General features: G+C 47.6%; 3 protein-coding genes across 3 annotated transcripts; 2 read left to right on the top strand and 1 right to left on the bottom strand.

Moving 5' to 3' along the window:
* Nucleotides 1-1,902: 1,902 nt before the first annotated feature.
* Nucleotides 1,903-4,201, bottom strand: FOIG_05600 (uncharacterized protein). Its single transcript, XM_031204286.1, has 3 exons — nucleotides 3,329-4,201; nucleotides 3,145-3,282; nucleotides 1,903-2,804 (listed from the first exon to the last, which is right to left on the bottom strand). The coding sequence occupies exons 1-3, from the start codon at nucleotides 3,935-3,937 to the stop codon at nucleotides 2,067-2,069; spliced, it is 1,485 nt and encodes a 494-aa protein (XP_031066115.1). The 5' UTR covers nucleotides 3,938-4,201; the 3' UTR covers nucleotides 1,903-2,066.
* A 3,955-nt stretch (nucleotides 4,202-8,156) lies between these two features.
* On the top strand, nucleotides 8,157-12,133 carry FOIG_05599 (uncharacterized protein). The gene is made up of 4 exons (XM_031204285.1): nucleotides 8,157-10,150; nucleotides 10,229-11,144; nucleotides 11,192-11,580; nucleotides 11,635-12,133. The coding sequence occupies exons 1-4, from the start codon at nucleotides 9,263-9,265 to the stop codon at nucleotides 11,680-11,682; spliced, it is 2,241 nt and encodes a 746-aa protein (XP_031066114.1). The 5' UTR covers nucleotides 8,157-9,262; the 3' UTR covers nucleotides 11,683-12,133.
* Nucleotides 12,134-12,567: 434 nt separating this feature from the next.
* FOIG_05598 (tRNA-dihydrouridine synthase 1) lies at nucleotides 12,568-14,439 on the top strand. Its single transcript, XM_031204284.1, has 2 exons — nucleotides 12,568-12,877; nucleotides 12,926-14,439. Exons 1-2 carry the CDS (start codon nucleotides 12,740-12,742, stop codon nucleotides 14,321-14,323), a joined length of 1,536 nt encoding a protein of 511 aa, XP_031066113.1. The 5' UTR covers nucleotides 12,568-12,739; the 3' UTR covers nucleotides 14,324-14,439.
* Nucleotides 14,440-17,545: the final 3,106 nt, after the last annotated feature.

Genomic DNA, 17,545 nt, shown 5'->3' with positions numbered 1-17,545 from the left:
TACTTCGTGATAAATCGAACAGCCATGGACAAATCACCGCTTGTGTTGTACTCAGGCGAGTTCTCCCGGTTGAACCACTTAGTGTCTTGAAATTCATTGGAGAGCATATCATTCAAGTAAATGTCAGTTACTGTGCAACGTGAGACTTGCCATGATAGAAGTACCTAGTCTATCTCTCTCCGAATATTTCCTCGAAACCTTGTGAGGAAGCCAGACATCGAACCAGTGAGCGGCCCAGTTGACATACATTTCGAGGTCGCTTAAAGCGAATGGGCCAACAAAATTTGAATTGAGACATGACAGAACTGATGTATTTTATTATTGGCTACTCCAGCTGCTTACCTTTCGAGCCCGTCGTTACACAACGCTCCGGAAGTGGACCTAAACCTACACCTTGAGAAAAGGAGACCGTATTCAAATAGAGACCGCCTGAGGAGGATGTCATTGGGGGTGGATAAGAATATCTTGTTGCAGATGGATAGAGTTGTCTATCTACAAGTGGTCGTACCAATTTACATGTGATTGACCATGCAATCGATGCGACGTCGTCGTATAATTCGCACGTATTGACCAGAGGCAGCGTGACATGTGAATACACCATGTGAAAATTCTTGTCCATCGTACATTTGACACAGATATACTACTAGAGTGTTGTACATAGCATGAGCAGTCAAAATGTATCGCAATCATAGATTCTGGCAATTTGTACTGCTGAAGTAAAGCGAACTGTTGACATTGGCGGCTTGTTACAAAGGGAGTCCCCAATTCCTGGAATGGCAAGCTCTAAAGCTTGCTCGTGTTTTATTTACAAAATGGTTAGTTTCTGTCTGCGTCCAACTGATAGCGGGTTTGCTGAGGTGGCAAGACCTTTGATGAGCGACAGGAGTGCACTCGTAAATAAGACGAGTGATATTGGGATTGACCTCGACTATCCATGGTTTTCCATCTCAGAACAGACTCGCTACGAAATAGAAACTACCATGAGATTATATCTGTCACTGGTTATGGCTTGTAGAGTTCATATGAAAGCCAGTAGCTCTTGGTAGGTATTGGACGGCAGGGTTGTACGACTTGCTACACCGTGTCTTTCATAGATCAAACATTCAAGATACAAGTAGACCCTCACCGGAAGTCTGAGTTTATCCTCCATCGTAATACAATACATTGCTGCACATGCTGATGGGAACAACGTGCTCGTTCTCCCTGACCCGTCGCTCGTAACTTCTTTTCTATTCAGAACCCCGATCCAAACCCAACTGTGTTTACGCTTAGGTAACATCACTTATGAGCTTCTTAGATATGGGTGTTTCTTTTCAGGAAACTCGACTCTAATGATCAAGCGTCTGCATCTTATTACTTGAGTATGAGCGACCTTGAGGGGGCTATGTATTCAAAAAGCTGGCACTCTCGAGTCATATTTGTCAAACACATGGGGAATCTATTCAACGAAAAAATATCACTACAGAACCAGAACTTCAGCTGGTTTGTAATGCTTTTCATATCTGCCAAGTCTCATATACAACTGATAGAGGCTTGACAGTGATTAGGTTTAAGCTTCAAATTTACTATGGCGAGCTCCTATCATAGTATGACACACGACAACTCCTACGTGTCTCACCTTTAACCTAGTGGCAATCAGGCACTGGAATTCAGTCACTCCAATAACAGCTACAGAAGTATCAATAAGAATATGATATCTGAGCAAACCGTCAAGTCTCAGTAACCTTAGACGACAAGGTTACTCCCAGCTACATCATTCCATGTAACTAATTAATCAAGGAATACTTGTTACATCCAAAATACATAAATGGCTTAAGAGGACTTGCCATCTTGACGCCAATCAGTAGAACGGGAAGAACACACTTGTCGCCCTTTCCGATAGATTCAGTACTGGTGTAAGACTTGTAAAGATTTGTAAAGGTTTGGGTATCAATTGACTTGCAGAAAATTCCTTAATATGCTAATAAACAGTATCTACCTGCAATATCAAGCATCATCTTGGGAGACCTTTCCAGTCATCAAACATGCTCCAACTCTTCTCACCATGTCAAAGGCCACCAACTACCCTAAGCTGCAGACTGAACAACCCGCGTTGGCTGAGTGTCATCATCCTTAGGCTTAGGGTATGTCTTCTTGTCAATAGCAGCATACCCTCGTGAGAACCTATCCAGCATGCTGGCAATCCACCTCTGTTCTTGCCCAGTAGCGAACTCATATACGATCCGTATGGCGAACCCAATTCGATATGGCCCCATAGTGCCTCGTCCCACAGACTCTACCGACCGCAATATCTGATTTACGAAGTACCGGATGGATATCTCCGAGTTAGCTCGCGGTGTCCCACATTCGACCAGTGTCTCTTCTAGAATGAGCATACTTGCCCAGTATCCCATGAGTAAGGACCCGGCTACTGCCGACTTGTGTTCCAGCACTGTCTCGAACAGCGAATTCGCCGGGTCGGTTGGCATAACCTTGACCGGTCTTGGAAACTCAAGCGCGTCGAAATCGTCGAACCATCGCGCCAATCTCGCATGTTCCACGGTGGCTAGGTGGGCCAAGGCGGAGATTTTGTCAGGCTCGACAAATATGCCCGCCTTGTTAGCTTCTCTCAGAAGATAAGCCCCATGCAAAATAGGTGTGAGCTGGGCCAGGTTTGCAAGGAAGCCATCACCGACGCGGATGTGCTCAATTGGGGCGTCAGGAGCATAGATGAGACGTCTACCGCCATCAGACGTGACATGCCTCCATGCTGGCCTCGACAGGAACAATTGGTCCTTTCCGGGATAGAACATGTCGCTTATAGTCTGGCATGGGACCGTGTTAGTAGTGACCCCGCTAGGGTAACATTGTCAAAGCCGCTGCAAAGGGACGAAAGATCCACTCAAGGTGAAGGGCTAGGATGACAAGTCCACTTGGACTGGATGGGTGATATGTGAGATGCTATATCGCGCCATCTCAATGCAGCAATGCAGAGTAACCCTGCTGGTGACGAAACAGATACAGGATCAAACGCATTGTGCTCCCAAAACAACGATTGGTTCTTACTGGAAGGCATTCGCAAGGCTCCGTCACTTGACCTGGAGATAATGCGAGTTCCTTATCCTTTGCCTTGTTCCTGTAGTCAAGGAGAAACGTGTGACATACAAGAATACCACGGCATGAGAGCAGCATAGCTGCGTCCCAGCCTTCAGCGTGAGCTGCTGGTCCTCGCTGCTCCATTAGAGTTCCAATGCCTTTGGCATGTTGGATCCAAGTATCGGGGACAGTTGTCCCAGCAAACAGCTATGGGGCGTAAGCTTTGAATAAAGAACAGTGGTAGCAGGAATACCTCAAAGTAGCATAAGAGTATAGCAGCGCACAGGGTCTCAGATGCCTTCCACTCTGTGGAGTGTTGCAGAGCGGCCTGTAACTCATTGAGTGCCAAGCCATATATAGTTCTGCTTTTGGCGACCAGGTCGGCATTGGAGTTTGCTTTGCCAGTAAGATGTAGAGCAAAGGAACAGATAGCCCCGTCGAGCAGAGCCCGCTTTCCTAGACGATCAATGTTCAACCATGATAAGAGTATAAAGACATCGGTGGACCGAGTGTAGTTAGTGGACGACTCTATCATGTTGAGTAGCAGTGGCCCTCTTGGCAACTCCAGCCTCAGCAGGGTTGGTGAGGGCCTAACCAGAGACCATGTTTCTGAGTCTGATGTAGCGATATCAGAGCCCGTTGTACTGGAAGAGGAACTAGTCGACACTTCTTCGCTTTTGCCCTGTCGCCTGCCGCGTTGACGAATCTGATGCTTCTCATCGACAAACTTTAGGCCACGAGAATAACCTGGACACTCTGCTCCATATTTGATGCAGTTGCCGCAGGACGGCTTGAGAGTATCACATTTGACCTTCCTGGTTCTGCAAAGCCGGCATCCAGTGCTCCTCGGAACACCAACCATGACAAGGTTAATCAAGGGCTCACCGCCGGTTCTTAACTAATCATCTGTGCCGCTATCGGGTCGGATCAGATCGACATGAACCTCCAGCGGTTTAGCTTCCCGAAGCGGCCGGCGACGTTGAGGGGATTGTGATGAATATGTTTGTGCTGGCGGGGAAGAGAGATGATTTGCGCTGTCGGATCGGCCCTTTAGAGAGCATCCGTCTTCGCGGGGTTTCTATGCCGTGTTATTAAGGATGTATGTATTCTTCGGAGGCAGTGTGTGCTATTGTAGAGTTTTAAGTTCAACAAGGGATTCAGCGCTACCTCTTCCTCCATATGGAAATCAGCCCCAGAACAGTTACTACGCCTCTCGCAAATCTGACAACGCGGATCACGCACAGTACTGCTACCTTTGAGAGGATTATGTAGTATCGACGTCTAGTCTATTCAGCCTGTCACGAATGGATTTGTTCAAAAATCTGGAGAAACTATGATCGAATTCCACCAGGACCACTTTACAAGCTGGCCCGAGGCTTGGTGGTGTTGCATTCAGTCAATCTTTCTTGTCAATGTCGATCATTTGATGTATCTGTAACATCTCGTCGGTCTCCCTCTCAGAAAGCTCAGTTAGGACAACTTCACCGAAATTGAATAATAGACAACGGCGGCCAACCAGCCCACGGGGAGAGTGGACTACAGTATTCTCCGGCAATTAGCTGCGGGAATTACTACATTGGAACGACGCTAGGAGGTTTTCAGAGAACCCCGGGAGACATCCAACTCGTCCTGAGAACTGAAATGAATTCATATCCCTGGTGTAATCTATCTGAACATAGGGGCACGGCCCAAATCTCAACGCAGTTGGCCGCTGTGGCCCATGAGCTGAGACGCTGTTACATGCGCCCAGTAATTAAATCGTGGATGTTGAGAGATTGATCTGCATTACCCAAGCAGTTTCGCTTTTCTTTGGAGTACCGAAGAACGGTTCGCATATTAGCCTGTGCGTGTGTATTGGATTGCGTATATCGAGCTAGAGACGCTGAATGAGGAGACGAGCACTTTAATGAGTTTTAGATTAATGCGATAGCCAAGCTAGTTGTCTAAATTGTTGGTCGAACCCCGAATCCAGTCGGTCCAGACGGGCCAAAGGGCTGTTGAACGGCAAAGGCGGGAGTCTGCTTGGATGGTTAATTGAGTTGAGGCTGATTTGAAAAGTAAACAGCCGCGACAGCCAGAGCAAAGACCTTACGGTGGCAAACTGAGCAATATATTTAGTATAAACCCTGCTTTGGGGGCCATGCTCAGTTTCTCCTACAAGCAACTGGTCGTGAGGCTCAAAGCAGTGTTGTAATGGGATGTGTACACCAACCTCGGCAGCCAAGACCTCAACAACACACATTTGGTCTGTTGCAGAGCCGAGATTTGAGTTCATCTCAGTTCTTTCTATCTATGGTCAATGGATATCTAGATAGCATGACTTGCTTCTGCTCCATGAGGCGCAGTTTCTATAGCATGGTTCAATATACAGCAATAAGCATGATGAAGCAATCTAAAATATCGCCAGAATTTAATGTGCCTGTCTCAGAATGTCGATTGAGACCCCAGCCTGCGAGCTTGTTTCAACCCTGGAAATGTCCAGGATGTCTCCTCCATTGTCATTCTCTACCTACCCCAGACCCGTAAATTGAGTCAGACAAAGACTGGTATGAAAGTGACGGTGTTTTGTCGGTCAAGACAATCCATGAACAGGTTTCTCGTCAATAATAGTCTCTCTGTTAAAGTTTTGTGCTTTCGGTATTCATTCCCTTTCTGCAACAAGATAAACATGCTAGAAACGTGATCTTTCCAAGTCTCGCTAGCGTTGGCTATTCTGTACACATCCATTAAGCAAAAATACACGCACAATCAAGTTCCTCAGTGGGTACGCGATTGACGGCCTGCGGACCCATTCTAAAAATACGCGGATGACTACTATTCTTACTTGGAAGAGGCGAGGAGACTGGAGTACCATATCATGCTGTCATGGAAAATTCCAGTACCATGCATGAGCTGTTGTTATGATATAGAAACAGGAGAAGCAAAGCCAATGAGAATACCTATGATATGTAAGGGTCAGCAATTGTGGTGAGCTGAAGAGACTCTATGGTAGCAAGAGTCAAGCATAGGAATGTCTCTCAGGGTCAAAGTGATAGAAGATGGTGTCGTCTTGTAAAACATGTCAAATCCCCTCCTATCAGAAGTCGAGGGCTAGTTTACGATTTCATCGTGCATGAGATTGGCCTCTTTTTTTCGCTTCGAGATCCACTGGACTCGCGTCTTCGGCCCATGGGGGCTCTTTTTGAGTGTCCCACTGTGGCCGTTGAAAGTACTGGACCAGTTGGACTTATCGGATGTTTGGTGTCAGATCCCACGCATCCTGCAGAAGCTACTGCAGACTGCAAGCCATGAGACGCTTCTCTCTGCCGACATCGAGCCAACGGCCTCGATCATATGCCAGAGGAATCCCAGGGCTGCGGGTACATGAAAAGAATGGCTGCGGCTGAAGGAATAATTGGTGTTTTCGTATCGTGCCGGGCGAACAATAAGAGTTGAGTTGCAGAAAGTTGACCGACTTAAAAGAAGTTCAGCAGCTGAGTGGGTTCACACATATCTCGACTGGGTAGTCTTGTTTACTGGAATATTGAGATATTTGTTCCTTCTTGGAAACGGCGAGTCATTGTCAGATTGATTACATATTTGTCAATATCGCCAGAATAGCTTCAAGAGCTGTTGGTTATGTTAAACACAACGCCAAGCGATACCAGGCTGTTTGGCTCGTTCTAACGTTAGCCGCTATCAATTGTCCGGCCTAAAAGTCACATAACCTGAAAGAAACAGCCGAAAAAAGCCATGACCCTTTCTAGACGAGACACACACAAGCGCGAACCCCTAAAGGAGCTAAAGCGTGAAAATCAATCGTATCTCAATGTTGATCCTCTCAACGTCTATGATGCCCATTGGTGATTGGCACGTCTGACGTGGATCAGTTACTAAGCCAGGCTTATCCCCTGAATGTCCCTTGCTTTGGTCCAATTCATGGATGTGCATGTATGTCTTGTACTGTACTGTACACGCAAGTATTTTGTGCAGCGGCCGGAAAACGTTCATACCCCTGAGTATGTATCCCGTAGTCGCTGTCTGTTGTGAGGTGGTTTTTCTCAAGACCCCGAAATCCGTTTCGGTCTGCTAGTTTGAGACGGCAACAAACATAGGACCGCCGACAAGCGACGACGGGACGGAAAGAAATTCAGGGACTTCATCCCAAACACCAATATAGCCTCGCACAGAGACTGCACCAATGTTTGAGCCCTTCCTGGTCCCGTCAGCTGGTCACTGGGCAATGCAGCAGAGGAAGCACAGGCAAAAGCCATCAAACTAGCACGGACAGGCGTTTGTTCCTGGATCAATGCTCTCTGCCTCTCTCGCGACAGCCTAGAAAGCACAACAGAGCGAGAGATGAGAGACCTCGACGTGGTCACTCTACCGAGCCAGGCTCCCTGCTAGCTCAGTGCAGCGGTGACCAATGGTGAACGTACTGGCTCCTCTGGCATTGACAAGACCCGCTCAAGTCTCCTGGGAGTTGTGGGATTTTCACTTGGGGAATCCCTGGGATGGCTCCACGAGCGCCTCGTGTTTAGGGCGACTGCGGGTGCATGAGAGGCATGTGTGAATATCGACCATCTCGAGATGCCAACAGCAACCAGACGGACGGAGAGAATTGGCTTACGACGTCTTGCCCCTTGTCCCCTGCATGCTGACAATACTTTATCTCCAGGACTACGGAACGGTTACCAGCCTGATACGTTGTCTTTGAACGCGTGAGGTTGTGTTACTATTGTCGTGATCAAGCTGAAGACCCAAGAGCGGATGTTTGAGTGAGATAGATGAATCGCGGCTGTCACTTGCCTCTTCCTTCCTAGCAATCAATCCTCATTCGAGGCTATTTTCTGAATAGGCGTTAGATTGCAACCACACTGCTGTCACGTTCATGTCGAAAGGGTTGCATGTCCGAGATCACTTGCGATAGGCCGCGTTGGAGTGGTCGTGTACCCGGAATTTTGGGCCTTGGACCGCTAAATTATAGGGATTCTACTGCTGTCTGTGCCCTGTAGCAAACAAACTTTGGCAGTCCATTGTAGTGAGCTCTGCACCACGGGGTCCCTTTTCTGCAAGTCCGACCAGGGCCATCCCATGCATTATTAGCGTGTGGATAACACGAGTTACGTACCCACCTGGGCTCTTGAGGTTTCTCAATCACCTCACCTCACTTTCTGAACTACAGATTGACTTCTTCACCATCTCATCTCATCGTCTCGTTGTTTCTCCTTGTTCAGGTGTCTTTTCTTCCTTTTCCTTTCTATTCTCCTCCTCATTATCGCCATCACCGTAACCCATCGCCATTTTGGCCTTCTCTGCCCCTCGTCTCCCCGGCTCGACTTTCTCCAAATTGCCGTACCCCTTTCTCTCGGCCGTCGCTTGCCCCGAATCTCCCAGAACCCTTCGAACGCTTTCGATCTTTCGATCTTCCACATTCTACATCTATCGTCTCCTGTGATCGTTTGGCCTCAGACCTCGACACTTGTAGCGTTCTATCCGCAGTTGCATTTGCTTAGCCATTCGCTTCTGCTCTCTCCAGATCCCTGTGACGGTTCTCGACGACCGGAAATCTGCCTGCCCTGTCGATCATAACCCTCATCTCACGAGCGAACTCCGTAATACTTTGTTTCCTCGCCTCACTCGTCTACTTCACCGTTCCATTGCCCCGAACTGTCGACGACCCTCTCATGTTCCGTTACAACTAGGTCGAGATTCAAGCTGTCTGTCACGACTCTTGATCTTGTCCCCAATCTCCATTAGCATATCTCGTCTTGTAGCAGAGTCAAAGTCTGCTCACGGTAATAGTGAGCTGCTTCCTCAGCACGATCAATTCCCTTTGTTTCTGGTCGCTGGCGTCCTTAACCACAGCCTCCTCATCTTCTTTCGTTTGTCATAAAGATATAACAGGAAAAAAAAAACAGGTAGGTGGTTACGCAAATCTCTCCCGGCTATCTGCGGGAATGCAACCCAAGAAGGGATATCCGGATTGTTCAAGCTTTCTTTGGTCTTTGTAGGCCGTGTCTAGTGAAAACCGTGCTAACATGAATCTTGGCCACAGTTGCTCTTTTGTTGAGTGCAAACACACTGCACCTCGAACCGACCTCGTCCGATCCCTTCGAATTAAGACCGAAGGTATTCAACAGGCACTCTCGCGGTCACGCTTGTTGTTGACGGCTGCTTTACTGCTCGTTATACGTCAACGCAAACTATGGCTGCTCTGGTTCAGACCTTTCCCCAGCAAACTGCAACGGTTACAATGCTCCAGACCCGACCGTCTTCTTCAACAAGCATGATACCCAATAACCAAGGCCAGGCTGGCCATCAGTATGCGGCAGCGGCTCAAGCCCCAAGATATGCTGTTCCTTCTCCTACTGGCTACCGGGGTAGTTCGACTCCTGTCCAGCAATACGCTTTCACTAGCACACCGACCCTGAACCATACACAATCTTGGCAACCGCAAGGTCAACCGACGCGAAACTATAACCACAACGCCAACTACGGCGGACGCCAGTTTAGTTCCTCAGCTACCAACGTGCAATACAATGCCATGGGCGTTGGCCAAACGGGTGCTCGTGATGATTCTGCCATTCCTCAGCGACGAAACATTGTGCCTGCTCCTCGACCTCATTCTGCCTTCCTTGCTGGCCCTACACAACCAACCTCTCCAACTTCTTCAAGCAAAGCTGCACCGGACAGGTATAGACGGTCACTCACTCCTCAACAAAACCAGCACGGGCGTTCTCAGAGCACAGCTGTCCCAGTGAATGGAATGCCTACTGCAACTCAACTCTATAATGGCCCCAATCCTGCCCGCTCGGCGATTCCAAACAGACCCAACAGCTTCTATAATGCTATGCCTGGCACATCTATGGATGATATGCAACTTCTTCAATCTCCCATGGATGATTCAAACCGATCCCGCCGTCGAAGTCTTCGTGCCGATTCTGACCTGTCGAAGCCTGCTACGCATGACAAGAGCAAGGCAGATGGAAACTCCCAAACACTGCGTGTTGTCACTAACGCTGCCGCACACTCGCGCAACGGAAGTTCTGAGAGTGTAAATTCCAGCCGCAGCAGTCACTCTCGACCATCCTCGGTAAGTTGATGATCCTTGAAACACTATCCAATCAGCAATGGGTGGTAAAACTTGAATGCTAACAGGGATGTTCTGCAGTCTGCCAACCGTAATGTGTCTGCCCCCACTGGAAACCCCTCTTCCCAGGCAAACAGCGAAATCACTTCTAAGCAAGATCACGCCAAGGTCAACATCCCACCTCGAGGATCATCTTCCGATGCGATTAAACGCACTACAAACCCTTCACCTCTCTCTAGACCAGCTACCATGGCTAGCGAGGTCGCTGAAGACGGATCTTCTAATGCATCAGGTGCGGGTAAAGTAGACTCACCCGCGGCTAAACAGCTTGCTGCTATCAAAGATAAAGGACGCAAATCCAAGAGCAAGACCTCCAGACTGCGACGTGCTTTCTCATTTGGAAGCGCAGCCGACTTCCGTAATGCTGATGAGGGTGAGGGAGCTGATAAGACAGAACCCTCCAAACTCCACAAGGACCCAACGGCCGACGAAGCTTACGATGCCGAACAAGCACGTATCGCGGAAGCGCAGGAGGCTGCAGGCCTCGGACACAGCATCTATGGTGGCAGATTCTTTGGTGGCTCAACCGACAACCTCTCCATCTCCTCGACAGCGTCATCGGCTTCTATCATGATTCGAAAGATGGGCCGAGGTATGAAGAAGGGTGGTCGATCTTTTGTTGGAATTTTCCGACCCAAGTCAGTGATTGGAGTTGCTCCTGCTGATGGACCTGTAAAGCCCGAGGCTAGCCAAGCTGCTGTATCGATGGTCACTGTCGAGGCTGAGACTCAACGAGTTAACGTGTCGGCCGATCCCAGACAGACAGATACCTTCCCCCATCTTGAGCGCAATTCGATCGATACCAATTTGGGTGCCGAGATTGCTGAGCGTCTTGGGAGCTCTGGAACTGACAACTCGAATTCGCGTAAGAGTATTGTTGGTGGCGACAGGGAACGTGCGGAGGTGCTTGCTGCCGTCCGCAAGGGAATTTTGAAGCGTAAGTCAAAAGGTTTTCTTATAAATTCTCTTGCTAACAGTCTGTAGGCCCTGGCTCAGCCAGCCCTTCCATCCGTCCTGCTGATTCCTCGCCTGGCCTTGATCTCCCCAGCGTTCCTGCTGTCACCGATTCCCCGAACTCCAGTGCCCCTAGCACTCCCAACGACGAGTCTCAGGGCCATCGCCGAACTGGCTCGATTGCTATTGGCAGTGAAGACTATTTCATGTCCGCTTTGAGGCTACGACAGGACAGCAAGAGCGCACCAAACACTCCCCACGGATCTACCAAGCGTAACGCTACTTTCTCGCCCCGTATTGTCTTCCACGATACTTGGCCTAGTCAGGAGTACGATCGTCGCGGTGAGATTGCTACCTGCAACCGATTGACTCCCATGCTTGCGCAGCAGATCAAGGAGGAGCTGAACACCTTCAAGATGGTACGTTTTGACATTGAGAATTACAACGGCACACCAGTTGCTAACAGGTTATAGGAAATGGAGGTTCACGAAAACTCAAAGATTTACACGCACTTTTTCTGATGATGGCAATGCCCACCACGAGGAGCGAAGCTTGTTAGCGCAGTGTTTTGTTTCCTTGACTGATACCGGAGATCAAGCCGGAATCTTGTATTGCAAGCAACCATATTAACCGCTTGGGCGTTTGGGACAGCATTGTACGGTGTTAATGGTGTTGATCACTCTAACCAGTCTCTACATGTCATGTGGAATTTAGACCAAAGAGTCATACATTTCTTTAATTTTGCTTTGCTTCATCTCTCTTTTCTTTTCATCTGGGACCGACGAGGAATGGAGCGTAATGGAAATTACATACATACATATTTCTGGGCTTGCAGCAGTGTAACCATTGAAACGGGGACACCGCGTTAATTCACAGAACATCATTTGCTAGTCTTGTCGACATGAACCAAAAAAATCAATGGAATGGATACATCATTAAGTTTTAATTGCTTGGCCGGAACATTTTACATCGCCCTGTGAATGTTTGAGACATTACTTTACCTCGTTTTCAGCGCATCAGTATAAGTGCTCAGGGCTTTTCCGAGTTGGCTTACGAGATGCAGGCATCAGGGGCTTAACATGATCATTAATCTCGATTGTGTGTGTACACTTCAGATTTTGTTTGATCTTCATTTGATTCAGGGGATCGAATCAATTTACAGATAAGGGAAGGGCACTTGTGTACATGATTTGGGGTGTAGGTTGCTTGGCATCTTTAAAGAGACCCACTATTGGAGGTACATGAGAAGAATAAAACGGTACATGTACCCACCCTCTGGATCTCTCGGAAATAAGGCTTAAGCCTCAAAGTCCCCGCGATATCTTCAGCCACAAGCCTCCCCCACCCCCACATCCGGGCCGCAACATTACTCGGAGGTAAAATATTGAAAAAAAAAAGAAAAAAAGAATAATATTTTGGTGGTCATACAAAGGTTGTGAACACTCCATCTCAACCATTTTGCGCCACGTCTCGTTAAACACTCTGGATCGATTAACACGACGAGCCTGGCTCTTGAAGAGTCCGGGATATCTACATCTTTCTGTTTCAAGCCCCCGATTTGTCTGTTTCGCACAGCGCATGTCTACAATGACGACCACAGAGGAGAACCCCACCAGCGCGGGGGAGCACCCTACCAAGCTGCAAGGACGAGCATTCTACGAGTCTATCGGAAGCCCCAAGTTCATCGTTGCGCCTATGGTAGACCAGTCTGAATTTGTAAGTTGTTGTTCGACCTAGTCATGTGTGGTTTGACTGACAGCTTAGGCCTGGCGCATGTTGACTCGAAGTTTCATTTCACCCACTGAACAAAAGAGTCTCCTTGCCTATACACCCATGCTCCACGCTCGACTCTTTTCACAGGACGAGAAGTATCGCAAGGCGCACTTCCAATCGGTTAAATCCGACGGCGAAACTCCCTGGCTTGACGGAAACCCTTCTATCGACCGACCGCTATTCGTCCAGTTCTGCGCGAACGACCCCGAAGCGCTCCTTTCTGCCGCTAAGCAAGTCGCCCCTTACTGCGATGCTGTTGACTTGAATCTCGGATGTCCTCAAGGTATCGCACGAAAGGGAAAGTATGGTGCTTTCCTCCAGGAAGACCAGGATCTTATCTTCCGCTTGATCAACATTTTGCACAAGGAGTTGCCTGTGCCTGTGACAGCCAAGATTCGAATCCTGGACACGAAGGAGGAGACCCTGGCATACGCGCAGAATGTCCTGAAGGCTGGCGCATCCATCCTCACTGTCCACGGCCGACGAAGGGAGCAGAAGGGACATTTGACGGGCCTGGCTGAGTGGAAGATGATTCGGTTTTTGAGAGACAGCCTACCCAGGGAGACAGTCATTTTCGCGAATGGAAACATCCTTCAGGAGGGAGACATCGAGAAGTGCCTCGAGGCTACAGGAGCCGATGGCGTGATGAGCGCCGAGGGCAACCTCAGCGACCCAGCTATCTTCACAAAGCCACCAGCCGTCGGAGAGGAGGGACGAGAATATTGGAGAGGAAAAGATGGAAAAGGGGGTTACAGAGTTGATGCTGTGTTCAGACGATACATGGACATCCTCCACGAACACGTTTTCGGAGAGAAGCACATCGAGCGCCGACCACTTTTCATGCCTGGTGACGATACTGAGTGGATGAACGAGAGCGAGACAGTTGAAGACGAGCCACCGTCCAAGAAGCGAAGAAAGGACTTGGGCAAGAAGGGGGAACAGGGACCCAACATGTCAGCCATGCAACCCCATCTTTTCCATCTATTGCGACACTTTGTCTCCAAGCACACCGACGTGCGAGACATGCTAGCCAAGAGCCGAGCAGGCGACATGGAAGCCTACGAGCGCGTACTATCTGCCGTGGAGCGCAAGGTTGCAGAAGGTCTCATTGAGTACGAGCTCACCAATGGGGAGAGCGTTGCGGAGACACCATTGGCCGAGGGCGAGGAGGATCCTCCTGAGACGGAGAGCTCAGTAGGCACACAAAGGCGGTGCCGAAGACCTTGGTGGGTGGTTCAACCCATCATTCGACCCCTACCGAACGAGGCGTTCAAGAAGGGGGCTTTGACTATGAGTAAAAAGGATAAGGTCAAGGCGCAGGAACAGAAACAGGAGGAGAAGGGCAAGCAGGAAGATATCAAGGCACGAGATGAGGCTTTGGCGGGATAGAGTTATGATTATAATGAGCGTTATATAGATGGCGTATAGGGGTGAAATGTTTAGAATAGATCAAAAGACATAGCTTCTCACAATAATGATTTGGAATCCAATTATCTAGTTCAGAGTGCAAGGCAGATGAGGAAGTGGAACTAAATGAAGATGAAAGAACCCGAGTGTGGTCTGTTTCATCATCACATTGCCACAGCGTGATCAAAGGTATAATAAAGGCAAGATTGATACAATACTATATGAGCTTTTATTAAGCTTTTAGTAGATATAATGAAAGATCAATATCATTGATAGGATAAGGAGTTTGAAAGACAAAACGACAATGAAGAACACAGCGGGGACTCCTTATACTCCCGAAGCTTTCCTCATTCTTGCAGGGTTGGGTTGCGAAGGCAACTCCAATGTGAAAGTTTTTAGATATAATAAAACCTTTCAGGAGAGGTCGTCGTCTATTAATGTGTCTCAGAGACCAGAGTGGCAGGCATCCGAGTCGTTCAGCAAAAGACATCAAGAGGCGTGGTCTCGATGTGTTCTTGATGCTCTCTAATCTGGAGCTGGAGCTGTGACCCAAAGTTGTGGTGTAAAGTGGATACTTAGATGAATCGTTAGTATGGCTGCCTAGGTATTACATGTGTATGTGTATAGAAGAACATATAAGATAGAGAATTTGATTCTCTAGGACAAAGACTTAGGAGAAAACCTCTGGAATATACATACCTCGATCAGACAAGACACTAGGAGTTTCCCTGGTTTGTATTAGCAGCTGCTTGTTCAGGGAAACTGATAATAACAACAGCAGCTTACATATAAACAAGCATAGTTAATAGATAACAATCTCCTACGCATGTGTTTATCGGCTTCTCATCTGGCTATGAGATGCTTGCATTTCAAAGAGAGCATACCGACTCGATACTAGAGATAGTGGTTTGTTGTTCATTCTAAACCTACTTGAATTCTGATCCAACGTTCAAACCCATCCTAGGCTCATACATAGCCCAGGTTAATTTCAACCAGTCTACGTAGTGAATATACGCTATCACATCGGACTAGGGAAGGGGATGCAGCTTGATTACTCATGGAAAAGTTCCCGAGTTGCAAAGGGAGCGTGATGGTCTGTCTCGTTGAGTGAAGTATATCACCAGCGTTTTTAACTTGTGCATCTCCCATATCTCTCGATTTAGAGCTATTGGAGGAGATCTTGATAGGCTGAGTGGATGGGCAGCTCTGAGATGTTATGAAAATTCCCGACAACAACTGGATCTTAGTATAGTGTTGTTTGGTTCTTTGTTATAGTGTTTGTTGCTTGTTGATGCGCTTCTTTTCACAGCCTTCTGTCAACAAGCATAAGTGAGAATGGAAAAAATTGGACTGCGTTGTTACGTGCATATTGAAGTAAACTGACAACAATCAAGAGACTTTAAAAATTGAACGAGCTCTGAAGATGAGCCAGTAAGGCAGAGGTGTTGGTCCTTATCTTGAACTGGTTTTGATCTGCCCCTTTCCCATTCTGCAACCTTTACCAGTCTCTGTTTCTCCCTCAACTTTTTTTCGTCCCTGAAAGAGCACCATTACTTACTAGATCTTGAGTGTGTTCTATGGTCGTGCCCTCCGCGTAAAAATCGTCATCTCGCACGCCAAGTTTCGTTGCCCCTGAGTCTGGACTATGGACCGTTTACATTCCCCCTTGTCGCCGGGGCCTGGTTCCTAAGGAGGAACATAGGTCTAGAAGGCCTCATACCTACCGATTCATACAAGAGTTTGTGGAAACTAAGATTACATACTATGGCGTAGGCTAACTTGGTATTACTTTTAGAATTACTTGTGTCTTGGGCTCAGAGCCGAGCAACGATGCACTCAGAAGCGACTTTGAAGAATTTCAACGAGCTGCCTTGGCCTGTTACGGGGGGAGTTTCTACAAGGCTGGCATGTGTGCATGACCTTGGCAAACCGGCATTCTCTGTTTTTCGCAATGTCAAGATCCCATGTCCTATCTGAGAAGATAAGAATAAATTCTGGTTCTGCAATCTTTGGGAACATCATATGAGCTCTAGGTCTTTCTATGGATGCTAGCTAATATCCCACACCATTAAACGCACCATTATTCTGTCTATAATTGAGATTGTGCTACCTTATTTATAGAATACGCCTTTGAAAGTGAAACACTTGACCTTTTTTACTGTAGTTAAATTTTCCACATTTGATGGGGACTAACTCAGCTGACATGATGGCATTCTCGTCAAGCAGATACTACTCATCGTTCGGAAACGTTTAAGTTAATCTTCTTTACTCGAGTTCTCAAAATAGACGCTTTCAGGTGTATTGTGCCTCAAATCGTAGTGTTTGTTTCTCTTGATTCGTCTCTTACCGTGTTGAGGCAGAACTCCATCCTTCATACAGCCTGAATTTATGTAAATCAAATATGATGATTATAAGGCACTCGCATATACAAAGAAACAGAAACAGAGTTTGCCACTACTAGAATAATTCACCTGAGGCAAAAAGTTTAGGCAATAGTGTTGATGTCAGTGTTAATGCCAACGTTAGTGCCTGCTTTGGCTTACCAGTAGCTTCTTAAACCCATAGCCAGACTGCACCGCTTTCTTTTCTTCATAACTCCTTCATACCAAACACAGACAGCCATAAACTCGCAATAACTTTAGAAAGATCATCTTCACAACTGCCTCATAGTCTCTCGCACCCGGGACTCCACTCCTTCTTCTTGAGCACCGACCCAGCACTCTCATCATGGCATGGTTCGCCCTAATCCTCCAGGCTATCGACCTCATACCCGGCAGTCCGTTACCAGGTTAGAAGATGTTTTCAAATACAGAATTCATTGTGCAAGCTTGGAACTCGCTAAGGACCGCTCGCAGCTTGGGTTCAGAGCTTGATTGGCAATATTGCTCTTGTGCGCCTCTTTGCAACTTTCAAGAGTGCTGGCATGGGTGGCTATGGGGTTGGGATCTTGGTAAAAGCAATCAACATGCTCTCTGCCTTGATGGGTTACGCCTTTGCGCGTTTCGCATACTCACATCTTGGCCAGGCGAGGGAAACTGAGAACTTCACTTATACGCAGTTTTTCTTGACAATCTGACGTTGGACTTTAATCTTACGTCTCTTAAAGCCTCTGGATAATTTGAACACTTTGACAGAGTATATTTCTCACCTTGGACCAAATAGAGTGTTACCTCTCTTCGTCACACATAACCTTACTACAAAGGA

The sequence above is a fragment of the Fusarium odoratissimum genome (genome assembly GCF_000260195.1).
Source record: "Fusarium odoratissimum NRRL 54006 unplaced genomic scaffold supercont1.7, whole genome shotgun sequence".
Lineage (NCBI taxonomy): Eukaryota > Fungi > Ascomycota > Sordariomycetes > Hypocreales > Nectriaceae > Fusarium > Fusarium odoratissimum.
Note: the sequence above shows the minus strand (reverse complement) of the source record. Positions and strands in the feature narration are given on the sequence as shown.

Excerpts from the sequence above, each read along its gene's own strand:
- FOIG_05600 (XM_031204286.1), bottom strand. The coding sequence starts at position 3,937 with ATGGTTGGTGTTCCGAGGAGCACTGGATGCCGGCTTTGCAGAACCAGG. Across the intron at positions 3,283-3,328 it reads TACTCTTATGCTACTTTGAG|CTGTTTGCTGGGACAACTGT; the intron begins GTATTCCTGCTA and ends TACGCCCCATAG. Across the intron at positions 2,805-3,144 it reads TCTCATGCCGTGGTATTCTT|ACTATAAGCGACATGTTCTA; the intron begins GTATGTCACACG and ends GTCCCATGCCAG.
- FOIG_05599 (XM_031204285.1), top strand. The coding sequence starts at position 9,263 with ATGGCTGCTCTGGTTCAGACCTTTCCCCAGCAAACTGCAACGGTTACA. Across the intron at positions 10,151-10,228 it reads GTCACTCTCGACCATCCTCG|TCTGCCAACCGTAATGTGTC; the intron begins GTAAGTTGATGA and ends GATGTTCTGCAG. Across the intron at positions 11,145-11,191 it reads CCGCAAGGGAATTTTGAAGC|GCCCTGGCTCAGCCAGCCCT; the intron begins GTAAGTCAAAAG and ends AACAGTCTGTAG.
- FOIG_05598 (XM_031204284.1), top strand. The coding sequence starts at position 12,740 with ATGTCTACAATGACGACCACAGAGGAGAACCCCACCAGCGCGGGGGAG. Across the intron at positions 12,878-12,925 it reads TGGTAGACCAGTCTGAATTT|GCCTGGCGCATGTTGACTCG; the intron begins GTAAGTTGTTGT and ends CTGACAGCTTAG.